The sequence below is a fragment of the Podarcis liolepis genome, assembly GCF_965112155.1.
Source record: "Podarcis liolepis genome assembly, chromosome: 17".
Lineage (NCBI taxonomy): Eukaryota > Metazoa > Chordata > Lepidosauria > Squamata > Lacertidae > Podarcis > Podarcis liolepis.
Window position 1 is genome coordinate 7,090,927 of NC_139571.1, and position 22,982 is coordinate 7,113,908.

Sequence of the window (22,982 nt, forward strand, 5' to 3'; positions counted from 1 at the left end):
GTCTAAGGGAGGAGGGTCTCCAGCTGGCTGCTTGACACAGAATTTCAGCTTTCCAGCAAGGCTGCTTCTTTCGTAAGAGAAGGAGCTAGAGGAGCATTTGTGGTGTTGTTGCTGCCGCTTTGTTATTTAACTTCTAACTTTAAAACAAAAGTTAGAAGTTAAATAGGTTGACACAGAAGGTGCCTCCTGGAATCTTCTTGGGAGGAAAAGTTCCAGTCTTGGAACTGCAGGCTGGAGCTCCCTCCGCTGACTCTGAATACCAGCTGCTAGCCATCACAAGTGGGAAGAGTGGAAGTCCTGCCTGCAGGCTTCCGATCTGGCCAGCTACTGTGAGAGAGGATACTGAACTAGATCCAGCAGCTTCTTGTATTCTTAACGGGAGAGTGGCAGTGCACTCATGTCCTGTTTGTAGGCTAGACTAGATGGGTATTTGGCTTGATCCAGCAGGGCTCATCTTATAGCAGACATGTTCAATTGGTCGACCGCCATCAACAGGTAGATCCCCTGGTGATCCTGGTAGATCGCGGGATCCTTATCGATCGTGGGCTTAGAATAACTTCTGAATTAATTTTTTCAGCCCCCTCGCTCTGTCCCTCCGTCGTGTCTAGTGGCTGGAGTTTGTTGTTTTCTCGTTGCGATGTGGAATACATTGATCGACTTTAGCACTGCATGCATTTGTTATTTGCGGAGTGTGAGATAAGCGAAGCATGTCATTCTCCCTTAAGAAAAACACAACAACTTTGCTCTCCCCCAAAAAAGCTCAACAATTCTGGTCAATCCTCAATGACAACTGATAGATCACTGCCAGTTTTTGTACACTGGGAGCAGATCACAGTCTCTTGGGAGTGGGATGGACCTGTCTTATAGGATTCTCTGATTAAGAGGACTCTGGCAATCTTACTGCTTAATACGGCAAGTTAGGGTACCGCCCTGTGAGCCACTATTTCTCAGCCTCAGTCTCCAGTTTGTTGATAATACAGTTGTACCTCAGATTACATACGCTTCAGGTTACATATGCTTCAGGTTACAGACTCTGCTAACCTAGAAATAGTACCTCAGATTAAGAACTTTGCTTCAGGATGAGAACAGAAATCATGCTCCAGCGGCGCAGCGGCAGCAGGAGGCCCCATTAGCTAAAGTGGTGCTTCAGGTTAAGAACAGTTTCAGGTTAAGAACGGACCTCCAGAACGAATTAAGTACTTAACCTGAGGTACCACTGTAATGGTAACCTAACTTAATATGACTGTTGCAAGAACAACTGAGAGACGATGCATGGCAAAACCTTCAAACATTTCAAAAATGCACTATAAATGCAAAGTATTACAGTTCCTGTTCTTAACCTGAAGCACCACTTTAGCTAATGGGGCCACCCGCTGCGCCGCTGGAGCACGATTTCTGTTCTCATCCTGAAGCAAAGTTCTTAACCTGAAGCACTATTTCTGGGTTAGCAGAGTCTGTAACCTGATGTGTATGTAACCTGAAGCGTATGTAACCCGAGGTACCATTGTATTATTACTTGCAAGTAATCATCCCAGCCTGACATTTGAAGTGTCAACTCTGCTCAGGCAATGCTCCTCCTTATGTCCATCTAGGCACGGGTCACAACTCTTTGGAAAGTTCCCCATCACAGCTCCCATTTGTTTCAGTGTAGCTTGTGCGAGGAGTTTTTCAGGTGTGAGCTCCAAGAATCCCTCACAGTGTTGCACAGGCAGTGCCAATTCACAACCCCCCTGATCTGAGAGTTATTTCCCAGCATTCTTTTTGTGAAATTGCAGTGAATTCTAGGTGCCCCTCATGTATACCACGGTGCAATTGCTTGGGGCAGCAAAAATGTTTGGAATGGCCATGTCTCAGGAAGTAAACCTCTGTAGGTTCCACGTCCTTATTCTGCAGAGAGATGCATGCCTTTGCTTAAGTGAACCAGCATTTATTCTAGCTGGTAGGTTTATGTTGAAAATGGGTCACAGTCTGCTCACCTAGAAGAAGAAGAAGTGTTTGGATTTGATATCCCGCTTTATCACTACCCTAAGGAGTCTCAAAGCAGCTAACAATCTCCTTTCCCTTCCTCCCCCACAACAAACACTCTGTGAGGTGAATGAGGTTGAGAGACTTCAGAGAAGTGTGACTGGCCCAAGGTCACCCAGCAGCTGCATGTGGAGGAGCGGAGATGCGAACCCGGTTCCCCAGATTACGAGTCTACCGCTCTTAACCACTACACCACCCTGGCTCTCACCTAAAGCTCTGGATACCTTATAAGAGATTGTTTTCCCCTGAAAAGAGCAAGGGAGAGAGCTAGCAAAGAGGGTGTTGAGGACTGGGTAACGTTCTGACCAAACATTTCTGAAAGGGGAGCAGGTTTGCCGCTCCTAGTTAAAGTGTACCTTCTGCCCACCTTATGGCAGTGGGTGTATGCAATCGTGTTTTGTATTCATGGCGCATGGCAGCGGCTCTGTGTAGGCTGAGTTGGGGTCTTCCCATCCTTGTGCTCAGATTGTCCTGCTCCAACAGCGAGAAGGAAGAGCAGAGCGTCCCTCTGAAGGGCCTCTTGTCCCGCCTCTGTGGGGTTTTTTTATGTTGCCACGTCTGGAACGTGGAGCCCCAAGGGCAGGGTGCCCTCAAGTTGTGGGTAGCAGGAGGCCTAACGCTGAAAGCAAAGGCACTCAAACATAGCTCAGGTGTATGAACAGAAAAATTAGAATGCCCACTGCTAGTATTGGGGGTGACGGGGGGGTGCTCTTGGGATATATGCATGCAAGCGGGAAGCAAGAACACATTCGCCCCTGCAGGTATTTCTTCTATCCCATAATAGCCCTCCAGGCAGTCTCCTGGTCCTGTACCAGCTTCACTTTCCCAGGTGTGTTTGCAAGGGAGGGACAGTATTTCATGTACTTGGGATACCGTGGCAATTTTTTCCCTCCCAAACGCACAAAAATGCCGGGACTGCTGCCTAGATATATAGGAAGCAAAATCAAGCCAGCAACTATTGAAGGTTAGAAGTCTGGTTGTCAGGAGGTTTTGACACACTTAACCAAAATAAATCTAGACGGTTGTGCGAATGCAAACATGACAGAGTGGAGAAGCTGATAAAACAGGCTGTTGCTGCGACTGAACCCGGTACTCTTAGCTTTCCCCTCCCTCCTCCCTCCTCCCTCCTCCCATCCCCACCAGCGCAGTTTTCTTAAGTCCCTCACCTTTCTCAAAGCTACGAGTCATGAATGTCAGACTGAGGTGGCTACGGATCAGAATGAAAAAGCAGAATGGTGGGTCACTGGCGGCAGCTGGCTGGCCCCTTGCCCCCTGCTGACGTTGAGCAGGGAGGGGGCAGAGTCCTGCTGCCCATCCCCCTGTGAGCTGGAGCATCTTGCTGTTCAGTTTGCAGCCCCTGTCTGGGAACTGCAGCCAGGCAGCTCTCCAAGAGTCCATGTGTGTTCCTTTCTGCCTCGTTTCCTCCACCAGCAGAGCTGGGTTACCCGGTCACCTTCCGTGAAGTCTTCCGCCAAGCCCGCCAGGCGTTCTCTGTTGCTGCTGCAAAGGAGTGGAGGCTAGAGCCGCAGAAGCTTTTCTCCTTCGAGGCCCAGAGCTCCGGAGCTTCCTCTCCCTTCCCCCTCGCCAGCCGGTCATTTGCCCACTTTGTTTAGCCAGCTCTTTCTGAGGTGCTCCTTCGGTAACCACCTCCCCCCTTCCCCGCCTCTTCCCTCATTTCACTTCCACTCCCTCCCACCCCCCCAGCCGACGCCTCTCTCTCATCGCCACCTGACATCATTTCCCATCTACCCAGTGCTGCAGTGAGAGAAGAGCGCGCACACACTTGCACACAAACGCCAAGCTGGGGATGCAGCTGAGGCTGAGCCGTGCAAGGAGGTACCGTCTCCGTGGTGACCGCTGCCCTCGCACCCGGGAGGAGATGATGAGGACGTGCCTCCTGCCAATGCAGCCCCTGCCTTGTTAACTGGGTGGCTGCCATGTGGTACCCAGAAGTGGCTGGGAATCTCCAGCCGGCTCCACCTGGAAGAGACCGTTCCTCTTTGCAGTGACTCCTCCTGCTGCCGTCTTCAGCCTCTCTCTTCTTCACCAGCGAGCGGCTGGACTTCTTTTTTTGCCTCTCCCTCCCGTGCACCAAAGAGAGGGGCTGTGTGTTTTGCTCGTAGCCGGAGCAGCAGCGTTGCACTGTGGGTATTTCACTCCTCATCTGCAGTACAGCCAGAGACGGTGGGGTTTTCTCAGGCCTTGCCCATCTCCCCGGTCCACGGTCCCCTTGCGGGGGCATCAGTGAGGAGCAGCAGAGATGTGAGGGTCCTTGTGCAGGGCGGGTTGGCCAGCAAGAGCCATGCCAGGCCCCAACCCGCTCATGGAAGGAACAGCTCTGTGGGATTAACCCCTTCCTTTCCTACCAACACCAAGGAAAGGGGGCACCACAGATCGGTCGCTCACCTGGAAAGAGGGAAGACCACGTCGGTGGGTAACCCAGAGAGCCTCTGCCGCCCACTGGCGGAGAACAGAAGATGCCCTTAGTGGATTTTTTCTGTGAGACCTGTGCGAAACCATGGCTGGTTGGCTGGTGGGACCAGGTAATCTGGATATACCTGGGGTGGGTGGGTGTGGAGGAATGAAATTGGGGGAAGTATGTGTTTTTGTGGGGGTGGGGTGGGGGAGAGAACTTTGCAATGGACAATACCTGACACCCCACCACCACACGGGCAACTGGGGTGGCTTGCTGAGGCAGGTTTGAGGGCGACCAAGAGACGTCCAGTAGCCAAAGCTTTGTTGCCTGCATGATGTTGCTAAGAGTAGCAGAAGAAATGGCTGGATGCTGCAAGGGTCCTAAGGCAGTGTGCATGCTGGCAAGGTCAGAAATGGGCATGACTAGTTGGGAGTGCTGCTTGCAACAGCCCGGTCCTGGGAGCGTGGAGTACTGTGTCTGCCAAGAGATATTGGAGGAGGCCTGTGTCCTTCCTGCCTGCCTACAAAGTCAACATTAGGGCTGTCGCTACTTCTGCACTGTCCGTTCTCCCCGTGGCTAGAGAGATGTGCAGCCTTGGTAGACTGATGCTCTGATTTTGTCAGCCTTGGAAGAGAGACCTGACATCATGTGTCTCCTGCCCTGTGTCTATATGTGTCGCATGGACCAGTTCAATGGAGCAGGGCATGGTCAGCTACCTAAAGAACATCCCTGTCTCTGGAACATGGGGTTTTGGGTGGTGCCTCCTTGTGAGTGTGTGGGTCTGTGGAACTGCAGGCACTTACGGGACTCTGTATCAGTTTTGTTTATTTCAGGTTATGCAGCTTTTTAGAAAGACTGCCTTGCCCTGCAGAATTGTGGATTTTCAGGACTGCGTGTCAAGTGTGCTTGTAGAGGTCACAAGGGATATTGGTGTGCATGGAAGCTGTTCATTTCCCCTGGCTTGATTAACTTACTCAGTTTCACTGGATGTGAATTTCAGACAGTGTCTTTTCTTGCATTTGTGCCTTGGAAATAGAGTGTGTGCACTTTGCACAGGGACTTGTGTGTAGGTTCCGAGAGGTAGCCACTTACGTGACGAAAGCTGTTGGTCTTTGGGGGTTGAATGTCATTGTGCTTTGTAGAGGTCACCCTAAGAATGGTGTTTGAGTCTAGGAAGGAGGCTATGTGGCTTTGAGCACCTGCACATGTACCTCAGGGGAACCAAAGGTCATCAGTGGAATTGTGTGCTTTCATGGGATGTGACTATAAGCCTTGCTGGGATGGTGGTTCTGCATGAGAATGCACCGTGCCAGAAATCTAAATGTGTGTGCATATGTGTAGACTTGGGTAGAAGTGTTTGCTAAACTGCTTTTCACATGTGTACCATTTTATGGGTGGTGGCAGAAAACACCACTTTGTTTCTCCTTGTAGCACGTCACCTGATGTAGGTCAACTTCTTATTGGTTGGCCATTGGGCCCCTGGAGCTAAAAAGGGGACTTGCTCAAGTCCATGGCTAAGCCACAGTTTGAATGCCAGCCCTCCAGACAACCCACAAGCCAACACTGGCCCTCGCTGGGGCCTTTTTAATTCCCATTTTCCCTTGCTCTTGACACACTGTCTTTACATGGCAGCTGCTGCAGAAAGGAGGTAAGGTAGTGGAGAGCAAACAGAGCTTTGATGTAAACAAGCCTGCTGGGATATCTCAGTCGGTAGAGCATGAGACTCTTGATCTTAGAGTTGTGGGTTCTAGCCTTTGCAGGGAGTTGGACTAGATGACCCTCAGGGTTGCCTTCCAACTTTACAGTTCTATGAAGCCAGTGTGGTAGGGAATGCTGTTAGAGTGGGCAGATCCCAATGCACAGCCCTCCTGGTGTTGTTGGACTGCAATGTCACTGATGCAATGTTAGCAACTCAGGTATATAAACTAATTGCCAAATGGCACCTTAAAACTAGGTTACGGTCGCCACAACAGAATGTCTAGGTGCCTTTTTTGGGAGTGGATTTGTTGTTGTTGTTGTTGTTGCTGCTGCTGCTGCTGCTGCTGCTATTCATTTCATTTCTATACCACTTCATATTTCAAAGAAAAAAATCTCAAAAGTGGTTTACAATACATTAAAACAATCCAGAATAAAATAAATTCAAGCTTCAAAGAAAACGTTTCTGATTCTTCCCTAAGTCACATCTTTATTTCCCCATATTTATTTACCTACTGAATTCATATAGCTGCCCCATAGCAGAACTCTAGGAAGCCAGTGTGGTCTAGTGGTTAGAGTGTCTGAGAGATCAGGGTTCGAATCCCCACTCAGTCATGAAACTCACTGGGTGACCATGGACCAGTCACAGCCTCCCTCACAGGGTCATTGTAGGGATAAATTGAGGAAGAGGGGGAACCATATACTCCTCGAAGAAAAAGGTGGGATATAAATGCAATAAATATGCTCTTCTGCTTACCTGCTTAAGAAAGCTGGAGAGGCCAGCCAGATGGAGTTGTCAGTTGCCAATCTGGCAACCAGAGATCTGCATGTGGTCACAGTTGAACCTGTGCCAGTCACAAAATATGCCTGGCTAATTTCTAACACTGCTACTGGCCACAGGTTCCCCATCCCTGTCTAATTGGGCATCAGTTCTTGTCTGCTTCAGATGAATTGCTAATGGTGAATATCCCCCCCCCCAAACAAAGACTCCCACTCCTCTTGAGTCACAGTGATTAGGGGTTCAGACTCTCAGGAAGAAAAACCAAAACCTCCTTTTAGATCTGGTGCTGATTTTGACACCAAAGTCAGAATCCAATAGAGCATGGCATGTTTTGTGGCCTGGTTTCAGCAGTGCTCAGTTCTTTCAAGAAATTGAAAACAGTGTTTTTTTAAGACGGCAAGTGTGAAGGTGTCCCCTGCCATTCTGTGGTAGCTGAAACGTTCAACAATAGACTGAAAGAAATAGTTCTGTCCGTCTCTCTCTAGTTCTCGGGACATTTCACAAGCTCACAACCACAACTTACATTCAAACATTGCTCCATCATTTTCGGGCAACAGCATTTTAGATAGGGAATCTTTCCCAGCCCTACCCAGAGATGACGAGGGTTGAACCTGAGATCTTCTACATGCAAAGCAGACGCTCTAGCCACTGAGTCTGTAGCAGAGCTGGAAATGCTGAGTTCTTGTCTGGTGCTTTATATTCTGCACTCTGTTAAGAGTCACACTTCTGGTTACATGCCCAAGCTTTCTGCTTCCAATTTCAAGGTTTAAGTGAAGAGGTCTAGAAATCTTTAAAAGAGCCCCCTTTTATCACAAAAAACTACTTGCCTGTTTCAGAACAGGGTCTATACATCCATTTCCTCGTGGGAGTTGATGGTGACCTCTGGTAGCAACACACCAGCAGGAGCACCAGGTTGGCTTTGCCAACACATTTGCCCCTCACTGACCCCGTTGCCACCTTGCTTCTCCCCCTCTACTTCCACCCTCTAAGCAGCAGTGGCACAGGCAGTGGAGGGGGGGGTCAAGTGAGGACCCCCACCCACCAACGGCTACGGCTTGTTGTGAGCTCCCGTAGCATCCTCTGCTCTTTCAACATTTCATCTACTTCACCTCTGGTCTCCAGCATCCCATAGCTGGTACCTGTCTTTTACTATGAAGTCGTAATATGGGACGTGGACTTGCTTTTAATTTTTAACAGTATATATCTGTCTTTCTCTCAATTCTCCCACTGCTTCTTCTCCTTCCTTCCTTCTCTCCTTTCTTTGGAAACCCTGCCCCTTTATACCAAAACAGAAAGATTCCATTGGTGCCGCTGGATTTGACCTCCATGAGATTGGAGGCCAACACAATATACCACGCTAGTTCCTTGGTTTATAGCAAAATCTCTTCCCACCCCAGAAATAGGGGAACAGGAAGAAGTGTCACTGCCAACATACTTATCAATAACCTCTTGGAACACCTGCTGGCTTTTGACCTCTAAGTCCCCTTCTATGTGTGTGTCAACTCCTTTTTATCAAACTGGCTTCTCAAGTCTGCTTCTACTTGCTGATCTGCAGGTAGTGTGTACACCAAAGTTTTTTCCCCACCCCACCCCAGATCCCTCTCTTCCTCTAACACAATGGACTGTGTTTTTCTACTGTAAATTTTGACCTAGCTTGCTATGAGCACCACCAGACTGCAGAACCCAAAATAAGCTGTGTGCTCTCTTATTCTGTCTGGGAGTTTTCCCTCCCTGCTCCTACCTCCCTGTATATACCTGTCTGAGGGTCAAAGCATGCAGTCATGTGGAAAAGGCATACAGTATGCCATGTGTCTCCGTTATTTTATGCCTTCTGCATGTTCATTGGATTCCATGTGGTGTGGAAGTCTTTGCAGAATGCAGCCTTGTTTCCTTTTTGTTTTTTTCAACGTTCCTCAGTTTGGGGGGGGTTCAGAGGGAAGGGGAGGGGATGGTTGTATATGTGGTGATGAGTGGAGGAGAAATAGAACTGCTGTGTTCACAAAGGGAGATGCTTCAGGTCTTTCCAAATGATCTGTCAAAACTTGACCAGGGCACTGCTTAGTTTTTGCAGTTTAGTCACTCAGGGCCCAATTCAAGTTGCAGTATGATAACCAGAATGTGGGGAGGGAAGAATAGCATTGTTTCAGGGGGAACAGCTGAGCCGTTGCTGGCTTCTTATAAAATTAAAGACTTGCGGTGTTCTAGTGTGGCAGCACGCAACCTTCAAATACAGTCATACCTCTTGTTACATTTGCTTCAGGTTAAATCTTTTCAGGTTGCGTCCCACGGTGACCCAGAAGTACCGGAAAGGGTTACTTCTGGGTTTTGCAGCTCGTGCATGCCCGGATGCTCAAAATGACGTCACACACATGCGCAGAAGCAGCAAATCGTGATCCGCGCATGTGCAGACGTGGGTTGCGTTCTGCTCATGTTGCGAACAGGGCTCCGGAACGGATCCCGTTCGCAGCCAGAGGTACCACTGTAACTAAACCTTGGCTGCCCAGCTGACTTATCTTAGGGTTACCAGGTGTCCCCGGTTCCCGGGGACAGTCCCCGGATTGGCAGATCTGTCCCCGGACAAATTCCGTCCCTGGAATGTCCCCAGGTTTGCAAATCTGTCCCTGGGAAATGTGGCAGTGGCAGCCTCAGCAGCCCGGAGCCAGCCTGGTAGCGCAGTTGGCTCTGGCTGGCTCCGGGCTGTTGCCGCTGCCACTGCCGAAGGGGAACCAGGGAGGTCCGGCGGTACAGATCTCCTGCTCCCTTCCCCGTTTGTTTTGACTGATGGGGGAGGCTCGGGAGTTGCGGGTGGGCGGCCATTGCCCAGGAGGTGTGCAAGGCACATAGTTTCTCTGCCGGGCAAGGTACAAAGCCCTTCTTTCGCACCCTGTGAAACATAAATGCGCAGAGTTTTTTTAAAAACTGGGCAATGGCCGCCTGCCCACCCATGACTCCCAAGCCTCCCTCGATCTCCTGCCCCCTTCCCTCTTTGTTCTGACAGACTGAGACAGGCGGATGCCAACCAACCACTGTGGTTTGGGCTGTTAGAGAGAGAGTATGTACCTGCATGCACACACATGCACACTTCCTTCAAGGCTGTCTGCTCCTACTGCAGGGCCAGCTTGATAGAGGATAGGCTGAAACTGAGCTCAGATCACCACCTGATCTGATGGTGGGCAATAGTAACGGTAGGAGAGAGGAACCATGCCAAAGGTGCTTCAGATTGGCACAGAGCATTTTCCCTCATCTGCCAAGCCAGAGATTTGGGATGTGATATAGGCTTGTTGGTGTTGGCACCTGTCTCTCTTTACACACCATCGATGTTTGGGGACTTGTGTTCCTTTGCCTTCTACAGTGGTACCTCGGGTTACAAACACTTCAAGTTACAGACTCCGCACTTCAGGTTACAGACTCCGCTAACCCAGAAATAGTACCTCAGGATGAGAACAGTTGCTTCAGGATGAGAACAGAAATTGTGCAGCGGCGGCACAGCAGCAGTGGGAGGCCCCATTAGCTAAAGTGGTGCTTCAGGTTAAGAACAGTTTCAGGTTAAGAATGGACCTCCAGAACAAATTAAGTTCTTAACCCAAGATACCACTGTATTCACAAACAACACTCTCCTATGAGAGCTATTTAATAAATTAATAATTGCAAGGAGGGGCACCGACTTGCTCCCCCACATTGAGGGGGTGCGGCCACGTGACACGTCACGTGATACCTCCTGACACATGTGCGGAAGGCGTTCTTTACGCTTGCTCGCCCCAGCTGCTGCCCAGCTCCTGGGTTCCTGGGCTGCCAGGTGGAAGCTGGGACAAGTGAAGGCAATGATTGCCCTCCCTCTTCCCAGCCCCCACCTGGTGACCTCCTAAATATTGGGGGTGGCACAGACCCCTGCCCCCAAATATTGGAGGGCTGGAGCCCCTTGCGCCCCATATACCCAGCACCCCTGATTACAAGATGGCCCACTATGGGTAGTTTACATGGAACTGGGACGTTGCATGCCGCTTATCCAACCCCCTGCCCTCAGACAGGATGTTGCACTCTGAAATATTCCCAAGAGACAGAGGGCAACGTTTGGAAGTCATGGTGTTGGCATAGCTGTTTGTCCTGGGCTGTCTGGACGCTAAAGAATACTGGACGCTATTCTCTGATTGCTGGGGCCAGGAATACACCTTCGGCACTTGCTACCCATGCAAACTAGATGTGCCAGGTATTTCAGCCTGCTCTGATCTACTCTGAGATACTGGGCTCTACACCAGGGATGGACAAGAGGTGACTTGATCTCTGGGTAACTTGTAAATCAGTGAAGGTTTCTGTTCAACCGTAGCAACAATTATAAGTCTCTCTCTTTGGCTGCTGAAATGAAGAACACTTGGAGTGGGGTTTTGTGTGAGAAGACTGAGACAAGAGCAAATTCCTGGGACGAGCATGTGCTCAGAGGCATCCTTTTACCCTTCTTTAATTCTGAACTTTACGTTTGCCCCGCTGAACCGCTTTGCAGATATTTGGCTTCAGTTGGGTGATCTTGTTAAAAAGAAAGAGGATAGTCTGCCCACCTCTGCTCTCCAGCTTACACAAAGCTGGTGCCCTCCAGATGTGTTGGACTCCCACTAGCCAACATGACCAGTGGTCGGGGTAATGGGAGTTCTAGTCCAGCAACATCTGGAAAAGCACCAGTTTAAAGGAGGCTGCCCTGGACACTTCTGGCATTCCAAGGTTGGGTGATTTCAGAAATTGGCTACACATGCCTTTCCTCTCTTAATAAGTCATAGCATTTTTTTCTCCAGCAAAGACAATGAGTAAGCTGTATTTCATAGTGTTTTGCTTAAGAAGCTTTCTAAATGATTGTTTTATAGGGCAGCAGAAGCACAGCTTTGCCCATTTGGTACATGGGACCTAGATATTGACTCTTAAGGAAGAGCTGCTGTTTCAGAGGAACCGCAATTTGCCTAGCCCTAGATCTGCAATATATTGGGAAAGTGTGGCATATTGGGAAATTGAGATTATCTTTCCAGATTTTGTTGTGTTTTGGAGTGTTCTCTAGGATAAGCATCTGGGGCAGCAGCAGGGGAAGGGGGTACATACTGCATACTTTCTTCTTTGGCTATCACTCGTAGCTGAGTAAGATTGTCTTCCATAAACACGGTTTTAACAATGAGTCTGTAAGTGACTGTGGAGGCCAATTCTGGATCCACACATCCTTCCACAGTGGGGACATAGGTTTCCAGGTGGGAGTTGATCACGGTGTGGATTTGCCAAGCGTGCCTTCCTCTTAGTATGTTTCTCCCTTCTGTCCTGAGTTTGAGTGTCTTCAAAGTCCATGACACATTTGGTAAAGCCTGTTCTCCAACTGGAGCGCTTGCAGGCAAGTGTTTCCAATTGTTGGTGTTTATACTACATTTTTAAAAAAATGCCTTGAGACAGTCTTTAAACCTCTTTTGTTGACCACCAGCATTATGCTTTCCATTTTAAAGTTTGGAATAGAGTAGTTGCTTTGGAAGACGACAATCAGGCACAACATGACCAGTCCTATGAAGTTGATGTTGAAGAATCATTGTTTCAACACTGGTGATCTTTGCTTCTTCCAGTACACTGGTATTAGTTCGCCTGTCTTCCCAAGTGATGTATAAAAATTTCCGGAGACACTGTTGATGGAATCTTTCGTACTGCATAGTGCTGGTGATGTCACTAATGACATAACTGCCCTTCTCAGGCACATGTTGCCGTCTTAAGTGGTACTCAACCTGCAAAAGAGAATTGCATTGGAAAGTAATGCTCAAGAGAAGACTCTAGATCAGTCCCCCCACAATACATAGAGGCAATCAGCTTTCCCACTTGACTTTAAGACTTCCAGGAATATCCCCACAGAGATGAAACAGAAAAGAGCTTCTCCCAGACTTGGCTGTTGATGCTTGCCAGTTTGAGCATCTTTGGAAATCCCTTTGTATAGACTGAGCACTTCCATTTTTTGTGCCCAAGGCTTTTTAAAAACAAGAAGGGTGGGAATAGCATTACATCTCCCACATATGTATTCTACCCTTCACCCTCACCAGCTACCGTATTTTTCGCTCTATAAGACGCACCAGACCACAAGGCGCACCTAGTTTTTGGAGGAGGAAAACAAGAAAAAAAATATTCTGAATCTCAGAAGCCAGAACAGCAAGAGGGATCGCTGCGCAGCGAAAGCAGCGATCCCTCTTGCTGTTCTGGCTTCTGGGATAGCTGTGCAGCCTGCATTCGCTCCATAAGACGCACACACATTTCCCCTTACTTTTTAGGAGGGAAAAAGTGAGTCTTATAGAGCAAAAAATATGGTACTTTTTAATGGTTGTTGTCTTTGAGTCAGGGGTATCCTTCCTCCCCCAAACAGCTTAAATGTGGCACAAGTGGGATTTAAATGGACTGCCTACTTAATGCCGTAATAGTACAATCCTGAACCTGTTCACTTAGAAGTAAACCTCATTGACTTACTAGAAAAGAATGCAGAATCAATCCCCAACCTACCTTTCTAGTATTGGGAGACAATTACTAATATTTTAAATGTATTTGATTTGATTTTCTCTAGTTCTTTCATACCTAGTTCTTTCAGCCTTTTCTTGCAAGACTTACCTTTCCGGCTCATCAATAACTTTCTTGAGTCATGCCCAGAGCAGAGACCTTCAAATAAAATCATACCAGCATTGAAAATACCAGTATTAGAGCTTCCCTAGTCTTGGAAATAGTGCTGTTATGAACAGAGCCTATAAGGAGGGCATTGGCACTTTGTATTTCACAAAACTCCACTTTGGGGCAGTTTATACTTTCAGAAGCATCAAATTGTACAGGTTTTTTCCTGGACTAGATTACGTCAGGCAGCACCAGAGTGAGTGGTTGTGTTTTTGAATACACTTCTACAAAATAAAGATGTTGATGAGAAAGCCATGCTGAGCGCTTCTCCCTCTCCTGGTAAGCATGATCACTTGATTCTGATGAGGGTTTACTGGCCTCAGCTGACTCAGGTTCATTTTGTTATCAAATGTGACTCTTACAACCTAATCAGAAGCGTTGCTTCCTAGTCAGATTCCTCTCTTACAATGGTGCATTTTGTTTTTCGTACCTATACGGAACATTTTGCATTTGTCTTTGAAAAAACTTAATTTCATGACTATGTGCCCAGCTCTTCAGTTTTTGAGAACTTTTAATTTTTAACTTATCCTCTAGGCTGGGGCAGTGGAGCCAAGCCCTGACCCTTGGCTGTGCTATCTGGGACTGATGGGAGCTGGAATCCAGCAACAGCTGAAGGGCCACACGTCCTCTATCCCCACTCTAGACTCTTTGTTGTTCACCACAAATTTGTGTCATTTACAGAACTGATAGCTGTACTCGTATCAAGCCTCATTCCAATCTGATCTTGAGCCATATGTGATTTCTCCACCAATTTGCATATTCATTTTAAGATAGTTTCTTCTAGTTCATATATTCCAGACTTCCATGCATGGCTTTCATGAAGGACTAAGGCCTCCAAAGCCTTGCGCCAATATGTACCTGCCAGGTGTTCCTTGCCTGCTAAATCATTTGTTTTTCAAAGCAGGAAGTTAGGACGTTGTAGGATCTGTACTTTAACAACAAGAAAAGGTTGTAAACTGGTTGTTCATACCTCATTTTCTTCAAAACGTTTATGAACTTACTTATTGTAATATCTTTCCCAGCATTGATGCTTGCAGGTGCATAATTCCAAAAGTTGTTCTCCCTTCCTTCCCCCTTTTAAAAGATACATGTTGTTGTACTTCTCTTCCAACTTGAAGGGCCAGATATGTTTCCCATGAATTTTCAAGTATGTCAGCTATTATTTCTGAGATTTCCCTACTAAGTTTCTAATTCATTTTGATTCCTGAGGTAGAAAACTCAGCTGTTCGTTACCTCCACCCACACTCCCTTCTCTAATTAATATGGGACGCAATCTGTCAGGATGTTTGCATTGGCATGAATGGGAAGTGTGCAAGAGCATTACTGTGCAGTTCTTCCTGTTCATTTCAGTGGGGCTTGTAAAGGAGAGCTTCCCCATAGGTTACTCCTTATAACAGAGATCAGTCTGCAACCCTTAATGGGTGTAGAATCCTCTGCCTCTGGAATTCCTTGGATAAAATGCTGTCTTAACTCTGCTGAGTTAAAATAATTCAGATTGTCTAGGTGATTATTTATTTCACTGACTTTTTGTCTTTATCTGTGAAGTGTTGCTGCTTTCCTTCTTCATCAAGACGGAAAGCATTCAGGCTTCAGTCAGCAGCCCATTTCCCACAGCATGGTTTCAGTCTATAGTAAAAAGTGTAAAGGTAAAGGGACCCCTGACCATTAGGTCCAGTCACGGACGACTCTGGGGTTGCGGCGCTCATCTCGCTTTATTGGCCGAGGGAGCCGGTGTACAGCTTCTGCGTCATGTGTTCAGCATGACTAAGCCACTTCTGGCGAACCAGCGCAGTGCACAGAAACGCCGTTTACCTTCCCGCTGGAGCAGTACCTATTTATCTACTTGCACTTTGACGTGCTTTCGAACTGCTAGGTTAGCAGGAGCAGGGACTGAACAACGGGAGCAGACCCCATCACAGGGATTCGAACCAACGACCTTCTGATCAGCAAGTCCTAGGCTCTGTGGTTTAACCCACAGCGCCACCTGCGTCCCAGTAGAAGGTGTACTCCTGGTAAAAACCAGATTGGAGCGTCTCCTCCCCGCTCGCCCATAAAAGCAAAAACCATAATCCCTGGTTTATGTCTGAACACAAAACATTATGGTTTGTTTCACTCTCAACAAACCACTGTCAGCAGGCCAGGAGCAAACCTTAGCTACAAATCATGGTTGATTAGGAGCAAAACAAGCTTCACATCCAAACCAGTGGTATCCGCAAAGCTAGGGGTCATGTTTCTGCTTCAGTTGTGTTTCTCATTTACCTTGACCTGCACATGCCTCTCTTCGAAGTAGAGCAAGTTCTAAAAACCAGTGTTGTCCTTTCTACACACAAAAAGTGGGGTGGGATAATATCACCCCTCTCACCCTCATGCACATGCCTAATGAAGTCTCATACTCTTGGTATATTCAAGCATGGCCAGTCTTCAGATACTTCAGATATTTGTACAGTGGTGCCTCGCAAGACGAAAAGAATCCGTTCTGAGAGTCTCTTCGTCTAGCGGTTTTTTCGTCTTGCGAAGCAAGCCCATTGATGGATTAGCGCTATTAGCAGCTTTTAGCGGCTTATCGGCTTATCGGATCAGCTGCTAAGCAGCTTAGCAGCTTAGAAAAGGGGGGGGAGGGAAAAAACCCAGCAGGAACTCGCAAGACATTTTCGTCTTGCGAAGCAAGCCCATAGGAGATTCGTTTTGCAAAGCACCTCCAAAATGGAAAACTCTTTCGTCTAGCGAGCTTTCCGTCTTGCGAGTCATTCGTCTTGCGGGGCACCACTGTACTGCCAGGTTCAGGCCCAGGGTCAGCAACTGACCCCCTTATGCAGGACCCAGTCAGGGGCCCTGACACTTAATCTGAGTCCCCTTGGTGCTCAGCTACAACCTGCCATTTTAAATTTCCCCACACTACCCTGGAGCAACTCTACAACCGAGTGCGTTGTTAACCCACAATTTATGAAAGTGCAGTCATGGTATTGCAGGGGTCTAACCCACTTAGGAAAACAAAGAATGGGGTGGAAGGAAGGGCCAGATGATTTGTACAATCCAACCCCCTGCAATGCAGGAATCTCGACTAGATCGTACATGACAGATGGCTATCCAACCTCTGCTTAGAAACCTTCAAGGAACGAGAGTCCACCACTTCTCGTAGGAGTCTGTTGCACTGCTGAACAGCCCTTACTGCCAGAAAGTTCTTCCTGGTGTTTAGTTGGAATCTCCTTTCTTGTAACTTGAAACCATTGGTTCAGGTTCTACCCTCCAGAGCAGGAGAAAACAAGCTCCACATGACAGCCCTTTAGATATTTGAAGATATCTCGTCTCAGTCTCCCCTTTTCCAGGCTAAGCATCCCTGGCTCTTTCAACCATTCCTCATAAGGCTTGGCTTCCAGACCCTTGATCATCTTGGTCACCTTTCTCTGCACACATTCCAGCTTGTCAATGCCCTTCTTAAACTGTGGTGCCCAGAACTGGGTGGGAGACACAACAGCAGCCATCTGGCCTTCTTGCCATACCACAAACCTGCCTGCCTGGATATGAATGAGGCAGATGTGGGAGCAGCACAGAAGGAAAAAGAGGGGATGTTGTTAATCCTACCTAGGTGGAAAGAGCCTTCAGCTTGGGGGCAGAGAGGGGAAATGGAAGCTTTTCTTCCTCTGCCTCAGATTGCGAGGGCATTTGCGAGGGCCTGTCTGAATTTTGGGCATCTGAAGAGATTGTTTTCCCCAAAGTTCAGTAGGGGCATATGTGTTTAACATAATATAAAGAGAATGGGTTAAATCCAAGGGATTCTATCCTCCACTTTGTCTTGCGTTTGGAGGATTTCCCAGAGACCCGGTCCTCTGGTCTGAAAATGGGGGCAGTTGCTAAGGAGACTCTTGTTGCTATGGAGATAGTTCTGAGGCGCAGCGGATTGGCTGCCAGAGATGACGAGGATGCCACTTCTGTTCCCCTTTTCATGTCTCTTCTCTTCTCTCCCCCCCCCCCTTTTGTGGTTCCGCTATATGCAGCTTTGAGGAAATGTGTGATGGGAAGCAGGAGGGGAGGGATTGGTAGCTTTGCTGAGGGGAGAAAAAGACGAAATCAAAGCAGTTGAGGAAGATGTTTGGGACACGTGATCCTGGGGCAGGGGGTGGAGAGAGAATGAGCTTGTAGGTTTGGAATGGAAGAGGCCAGAGAAACTGGGCCTCAGAATGCACTAGCATGGCAAGGGAAAATGGGACACCCCGAGGTGATTAAAATGTGTCAGGCCGACCTTGCAGCCAAGAGAAGTGGGGAAGCAGCTTCTTGACACGCTGGTGTAAGTTCTCACACATGTAAGAACTCCATCTTGTGAAAACTTGGGACTGCCCACAAACACTGCCCCCACTTCCGTCTCTGAGCACGGCCACAAACACTCGTTCTTGAAGGTGGACTGAGCTATTAGCAGCCTCTGGTAAGAGACTGAAGCACAGGCCCAACTTCTCATGAAGAGCAATTGAGCTGGTAAACCTGTGCTGTGGACCATACCACTTTAGACTGCAGGTGGACGTTTCACACAACAGAAAAGTTCCCCACGGGGGCGGAAAATCCTGCACATATAAAATTAGCAAGTCAGAGGGAAAGGTGAGCTAGGATCCTGCTTCCTGGCATGCTAATTTGCTGTTTCCTAGGAATTTTATCTATTGCATGTGTATCTCATGCTATTCCATTGCCTTTCATCTGACATGATACAGCCCAGGCATAATTTGACTATATCACCTGCTATTTGGAAGCACTAGGCCACAATTTAGCACGTGGTAACCTATCATGGTTGTATGCAGGTGGCGCCGTGAGTTAAACCACAGAGCCTAGGACTTGCCGATCAGAAGGTCGGCGGTTCAAATCCCCGCGACAGGGTGAGCTCGCGTTGCTCGGTCCCTACTCCTGCCAACCTAGCAGTTCGAAAGCATGTCAAAGTGCAAGTAGATAAATAGGTACCGCTCCGGCGGGAAGGTAAACGGCGTTTATGTGCGCTGCTCTGGTTCGCCAGAAGCGGCTTAGTCATGCTGGCCACATGACCTGGAAGCTCCCTTGGCCAATAAAGCGAGTTGAGCGGCTTAACCCCCGAGTCGTCCGCGACTGGACCTAACGGTCAGGGGTCCCTTTACCTTTTAACATATCATGGTTGTATTCCATGAAACAGGATGCCATTTGTCTGGGGTGCCTGGTCCAGTGTGTGTGGAGGGGAGAACACGGCCACTGTTATGGAATAGAAATATCTCCTTAAAACCTCCTTACTTGGACAGTACAAACAACCCAGTGGCGAGAGACATGTCTTGGGCATTAAGTACTTAAGGAAATGTCATTTATAGCCACCCATAATAGTTGTTGCACCAGAGGGACAGGGAACCCTGTGTGAAAGTGGGGTGGGCTAGGAAATAGCTGAAAGCCTACTCTTACAGGTTATGCCCAGCTTCAAAACAAGGGTGGAGCTAAGTGAGTGGAAGTTAGGAAATGCTGGCTCTACATGTAGTTGGTTCTCAGGCTGAGCAGCAAAAGCCATGGTTGGAGGATCCACAACAGATCTGGGACTCCCCACCCCAAGCCCTCTATAATAATAATAATAATAATAATAATAATAATAATAATAATAATAATAATTTTTATTTATACCCCGCCTTCCACAGCCAAGACCAGACTTAGGGCGGCTAACAACCAATAATAAAACAAGTTGATTAAAATACAACTTAAAAAACAAGAATTAAAATACAACATCAAAACATTAAAATACAGCCTCTTCACAGGAGGAGAAAGGAAAAAAGAAAGAGGGGGAGGGAATCAAATTGATCCTAAGCCAAAGGCCAGGAGGAACAACTCTGTCTTACAGGCCCTGCGGAAAGAAATCATATCCTGCAGGGCCCTGGTCTCATGAGGCAGAGCGTTCCACCAGGCCGGAGCCAGTGCTGAAAAGGCCCTGGCTCTGGCTGAGGCTAATCTGACTTCCTTAGGGCCCAGGACCTCTAGGGTGTTACTGTTTATGGACCTTAAGGTCCTCCGTTGGGCATACCAGGAGAGGCAGTCCCGTAGGTACGAGGATCCTACTTTGTATATGGTACATTGTCATCCATGGGCGTAGCTAGGATTTATGTTGGGGAGGGGCAGGCTTCAGGTAGGGGGCAGAACTTCCATTAGTTAAGTATTTTTATTGATTTATTTGCTGGGGGGCAGCTGCCACTCCCCTGCCCCCCCCCCAGCTATGCCCATGTTGTCATAATGGCTGGTGCCCTAATAGATTTTGAGAGCAGTGGGCATTTGGCAGTGGCAGTGCAATTTTGACCTTTGTTTCATGCTGGAGAATAATCATACCGTGAGGGAGTATAAAGCCCAAATGGCACGTGCATTTTAAAGTACTTTAATTATCACTTGGGAATCTATCCTTTCTTCAGTTAATTCACTACCACTGTTTGCAAGCTAATGCTTTTCCTGCTTTAAATGTTGACATGCAAGCAGAGAACTAAAAATACGCTCCAGATGGAACGCTTCTGTTCACAGGTGATGCACAGGCTAAAATGAGGGTTTTTAATCCACCTTCTCAGATGGTCATCAATTGATTTTTAAAAGCTTAATACACTCACATATTTAAAACTGCATTTCTGCCTTTTACACAAGCACACCAGGCTCAGGAAAGAGGCTTGTAAGTGCTTTAAGTAGTATGGGTGAAAGCAAGTTAATGCAATCACCTTCATATCTTCATTTGGTGGGAGTGAGCATGTAAGAGGGGGGAAAATTACTTTCTGGATTTACACTGATGTTTTGTAGTTCAGGTTTAGCCCAGCCTTTCATCTGCTGAGCAGTCTGGCAAGTCTGCTTCTCCCAGCCCTCATGGCATACCCTGAAAGAAATCTTAATGACTTATAGAAGAGGGGGGTTTTGGGGGGGGTGGTAAGGAAATGTAGTGAATAGAGTTTCCAGTTTCGGAGAGCTAATTTAACTCCAACTCCTAAAGTTCATTCCCTTCTTTCTCTCATATGTGTATGAACGCTGTTCACACCTATGGGAGACAAGTGCTTTGTGCAAAAGCAAAATCTGCCTTCTACCTCACTGTAGGGTGACATGGCCTTCGTGCACAGGGCTCCCACAGAGGTTTCAGCGTGTGCTTGTGCACAGAACATGCTGAAACCTACATCAACCCCTCTGCCCTCATCTGCCTTGTCTGTCGTAAAGATAGGTAGTTTGCTAGCAAATGATAAAAGGGAGTTGAGCAGAGGAATCGGGCCAACAGCAGAAGCTGGATTGCAGCTGGGTCTTGTGGCAAGGAAGTCTGCCTCCCAAAACACTTTCCGGTCCTAAACACTGGCAGCTCTTTTATGTACCTGCTTCAAGGCAGGGTCTGGTCGTGGGTGTAGTCGGGGGGGGCGGCAAATCCTCAAAAAGTATCAAAAAGCATTAATAATGCTTAAGAAACTGAGGTTCTTGACACACACACACACCGCCCAACAGAAGCTCCACAACTTTTGAGGTGATCTCTCAAAAACAGCTTGACAACTTTGGGGGGCGATTTCCCCCCAAAAGCTCAACTCCTCTCTCTCTCCCCCCCCCCAACAAAAATCCTGGCTATGCCCATGGATCTGGTTGAAGCTACATTCAGCTGACTCCACTCCAGACTTGATGTATTGTTGCTGGCCAGCTTCTGTTATGCAAGGGGAGAAAGTCTGGCTAAACACTTGAGAAAGATGTGGGAGGAGGGAGAAGATTGTACTTGTGATGGTCCCTGGCTGGTTTAACACTCCGTACTCTCAGGCTAAGGACATGTCTAGGTGGTAGCTACTCATTTTTCTACTTGGCTGTGGTAGCAGACAACTAGCCGTGTGAAAAGTGTTTTGGAAGAAGGCAGGAAATCAACACACACACACACACACACACACACACACACACACACACACACAGACAGACACAGACACACACACGCAACCTCCTTCCACCACATACTGCTCTTGGGAAGCTAGCTTGGCAAGCTGTATAGGCAAGTTGTCCTTATCAGCCACAGGGCTTTAGGGAGATCAGCCTAACTTGAAGCAGGTGCTCTTCAGGAATCAAATACACTAGGCATGTCCAACAGGTAGATCATGATCTACCAGTAGATCACTAGACATCTGTGGTAGATTGCAGTAGATTCCTCCCCCCCCCCCAAAAAACTTTGCTGGTCAATAACAATGGGTAGATCACAGCCAGTATTTTTATAATGTGAGTAGATCACAGTCTCTTGGGAGTTGGATGGGCCTGAAATACACTAACCCAATGTTCTTGGCTTGCTCCTTAAGAGCCATGTTGGCAATGCTCAAACATGCCACTACAGTAATAACTCGGGTTACAGATGCTTCGGGTTGTGCACTGCACCGAACCCGGAAGCACCGGAACAGGTTACTTCCAGGTTTTGACGCATGCACAGTAGCCCTAAATCGTGCTTTGCACATACGCAGAAGTGCTGAATCGCAACCCGCGTGTGCGCAGACACAGCGCTGCGGGTTGTGACCGCTGCGGATTGCGAACGTGCTTCCTGCACGGATCATGTTCGCAACCTGAGCATCTACTGTACTGCATCTTCACACAAGTAAGAAGCAGCGATTTGGATCATTTATCTGAGTTTGTATTCTGCCCTTTTCCCAGGAGTCACAGAGAAGCACGTTGACCTCTCAAGCACCCTGCAACAAGGAAAGGGCAAGTTTGAATCAGGAAAAAGGGCAGGTATAAGAGACATAGCAATGAAGGACAGAATTTCCATGTAGGCTCTAGCTGGGTATGTGTGGGCAACGCTGTTTTTCTAGAAAAAGAGGTGCCGGAACTCACCATCAGGGCCTCCCTTGTTCTCTTATCATGGCAATGGCATCTACCTGAGAGGTGCCGGAACTGAGTTCTGGTGATTTGCAGCTGAAGAAAAGCCCTTTTGGGGGATTGGCAGGGACAGGGCAAGAGCATCCATCTGCAGAGCGTTTGCATGCCTGGGTGAGTCCAAGCAAAGGAAGAAGGGGTTTGTTTTTTTGTCCTGGATCAGAGAAGTGCAGGCCTTGGATTGCACTTCCACATAACAGCATCCTGACCCCTAATCAAGAACAGCTGAAGCAGCACTGTGGAAGTCCTCCTGGAAGGTGGTTTTTCCCTTTGCTTTCTTCCTGAGGCTGCTGCAGCTGGGCGGTCTGTAGCATTACCCATGTCTTGGCTGGCGAGCTGATGAGTCACCTCAACCCTTCTGCCAGGGAGCAGCATCCGGGAGTTTTTTCAAGGACAAAGTGGGTTTTGAAATGACAGCAATGTCAGGCACCGAACTGGGAAAGCCAGTCCCTTTGCCCCAAATCCTTGGTGCTGAGTTTGGTAGTGCTGGTTGCAGGAAGGGATTAAGCTTCAGACTACCAAGGTGTACCAAGGCTTTAGAAATGATAAGATGAAATGAAGTCGGTC

The 22,982-nt window shown here is 47.9% G+C and overlaps 1 protein-coding gene across 8 annotated transcripts in view; it reads left to right on the forward strand.

The window, feature by feature from the left end:
- The window catches only part of PDE4A (phosphodiesterase 4A), a 384,429-nt gene that overhangs the window by 322,298 nt on the left and 39,149 nt on the right, over nt 1–22,982 (forward strand). The window contains exon 1 of one of the 8 annotated variants that reach the window (XM_083482990.1): nt 3,777–4,568. The exons of the other annotated variants lie outside the window; for them this stretch is intronic. Within the exon in view, the coding sequence (XP_083339116.1) occupies nt 4,503–4,568 (66 nt within the window). The 5' untranslated portion in view covers nt 3,777–4,502. Of the gene's footprint in view, nt 1–3,776; nt 4,569–22,982 lie in introns of those variants that run through there. 8 annotated transcript variants of the gene reach the window in all.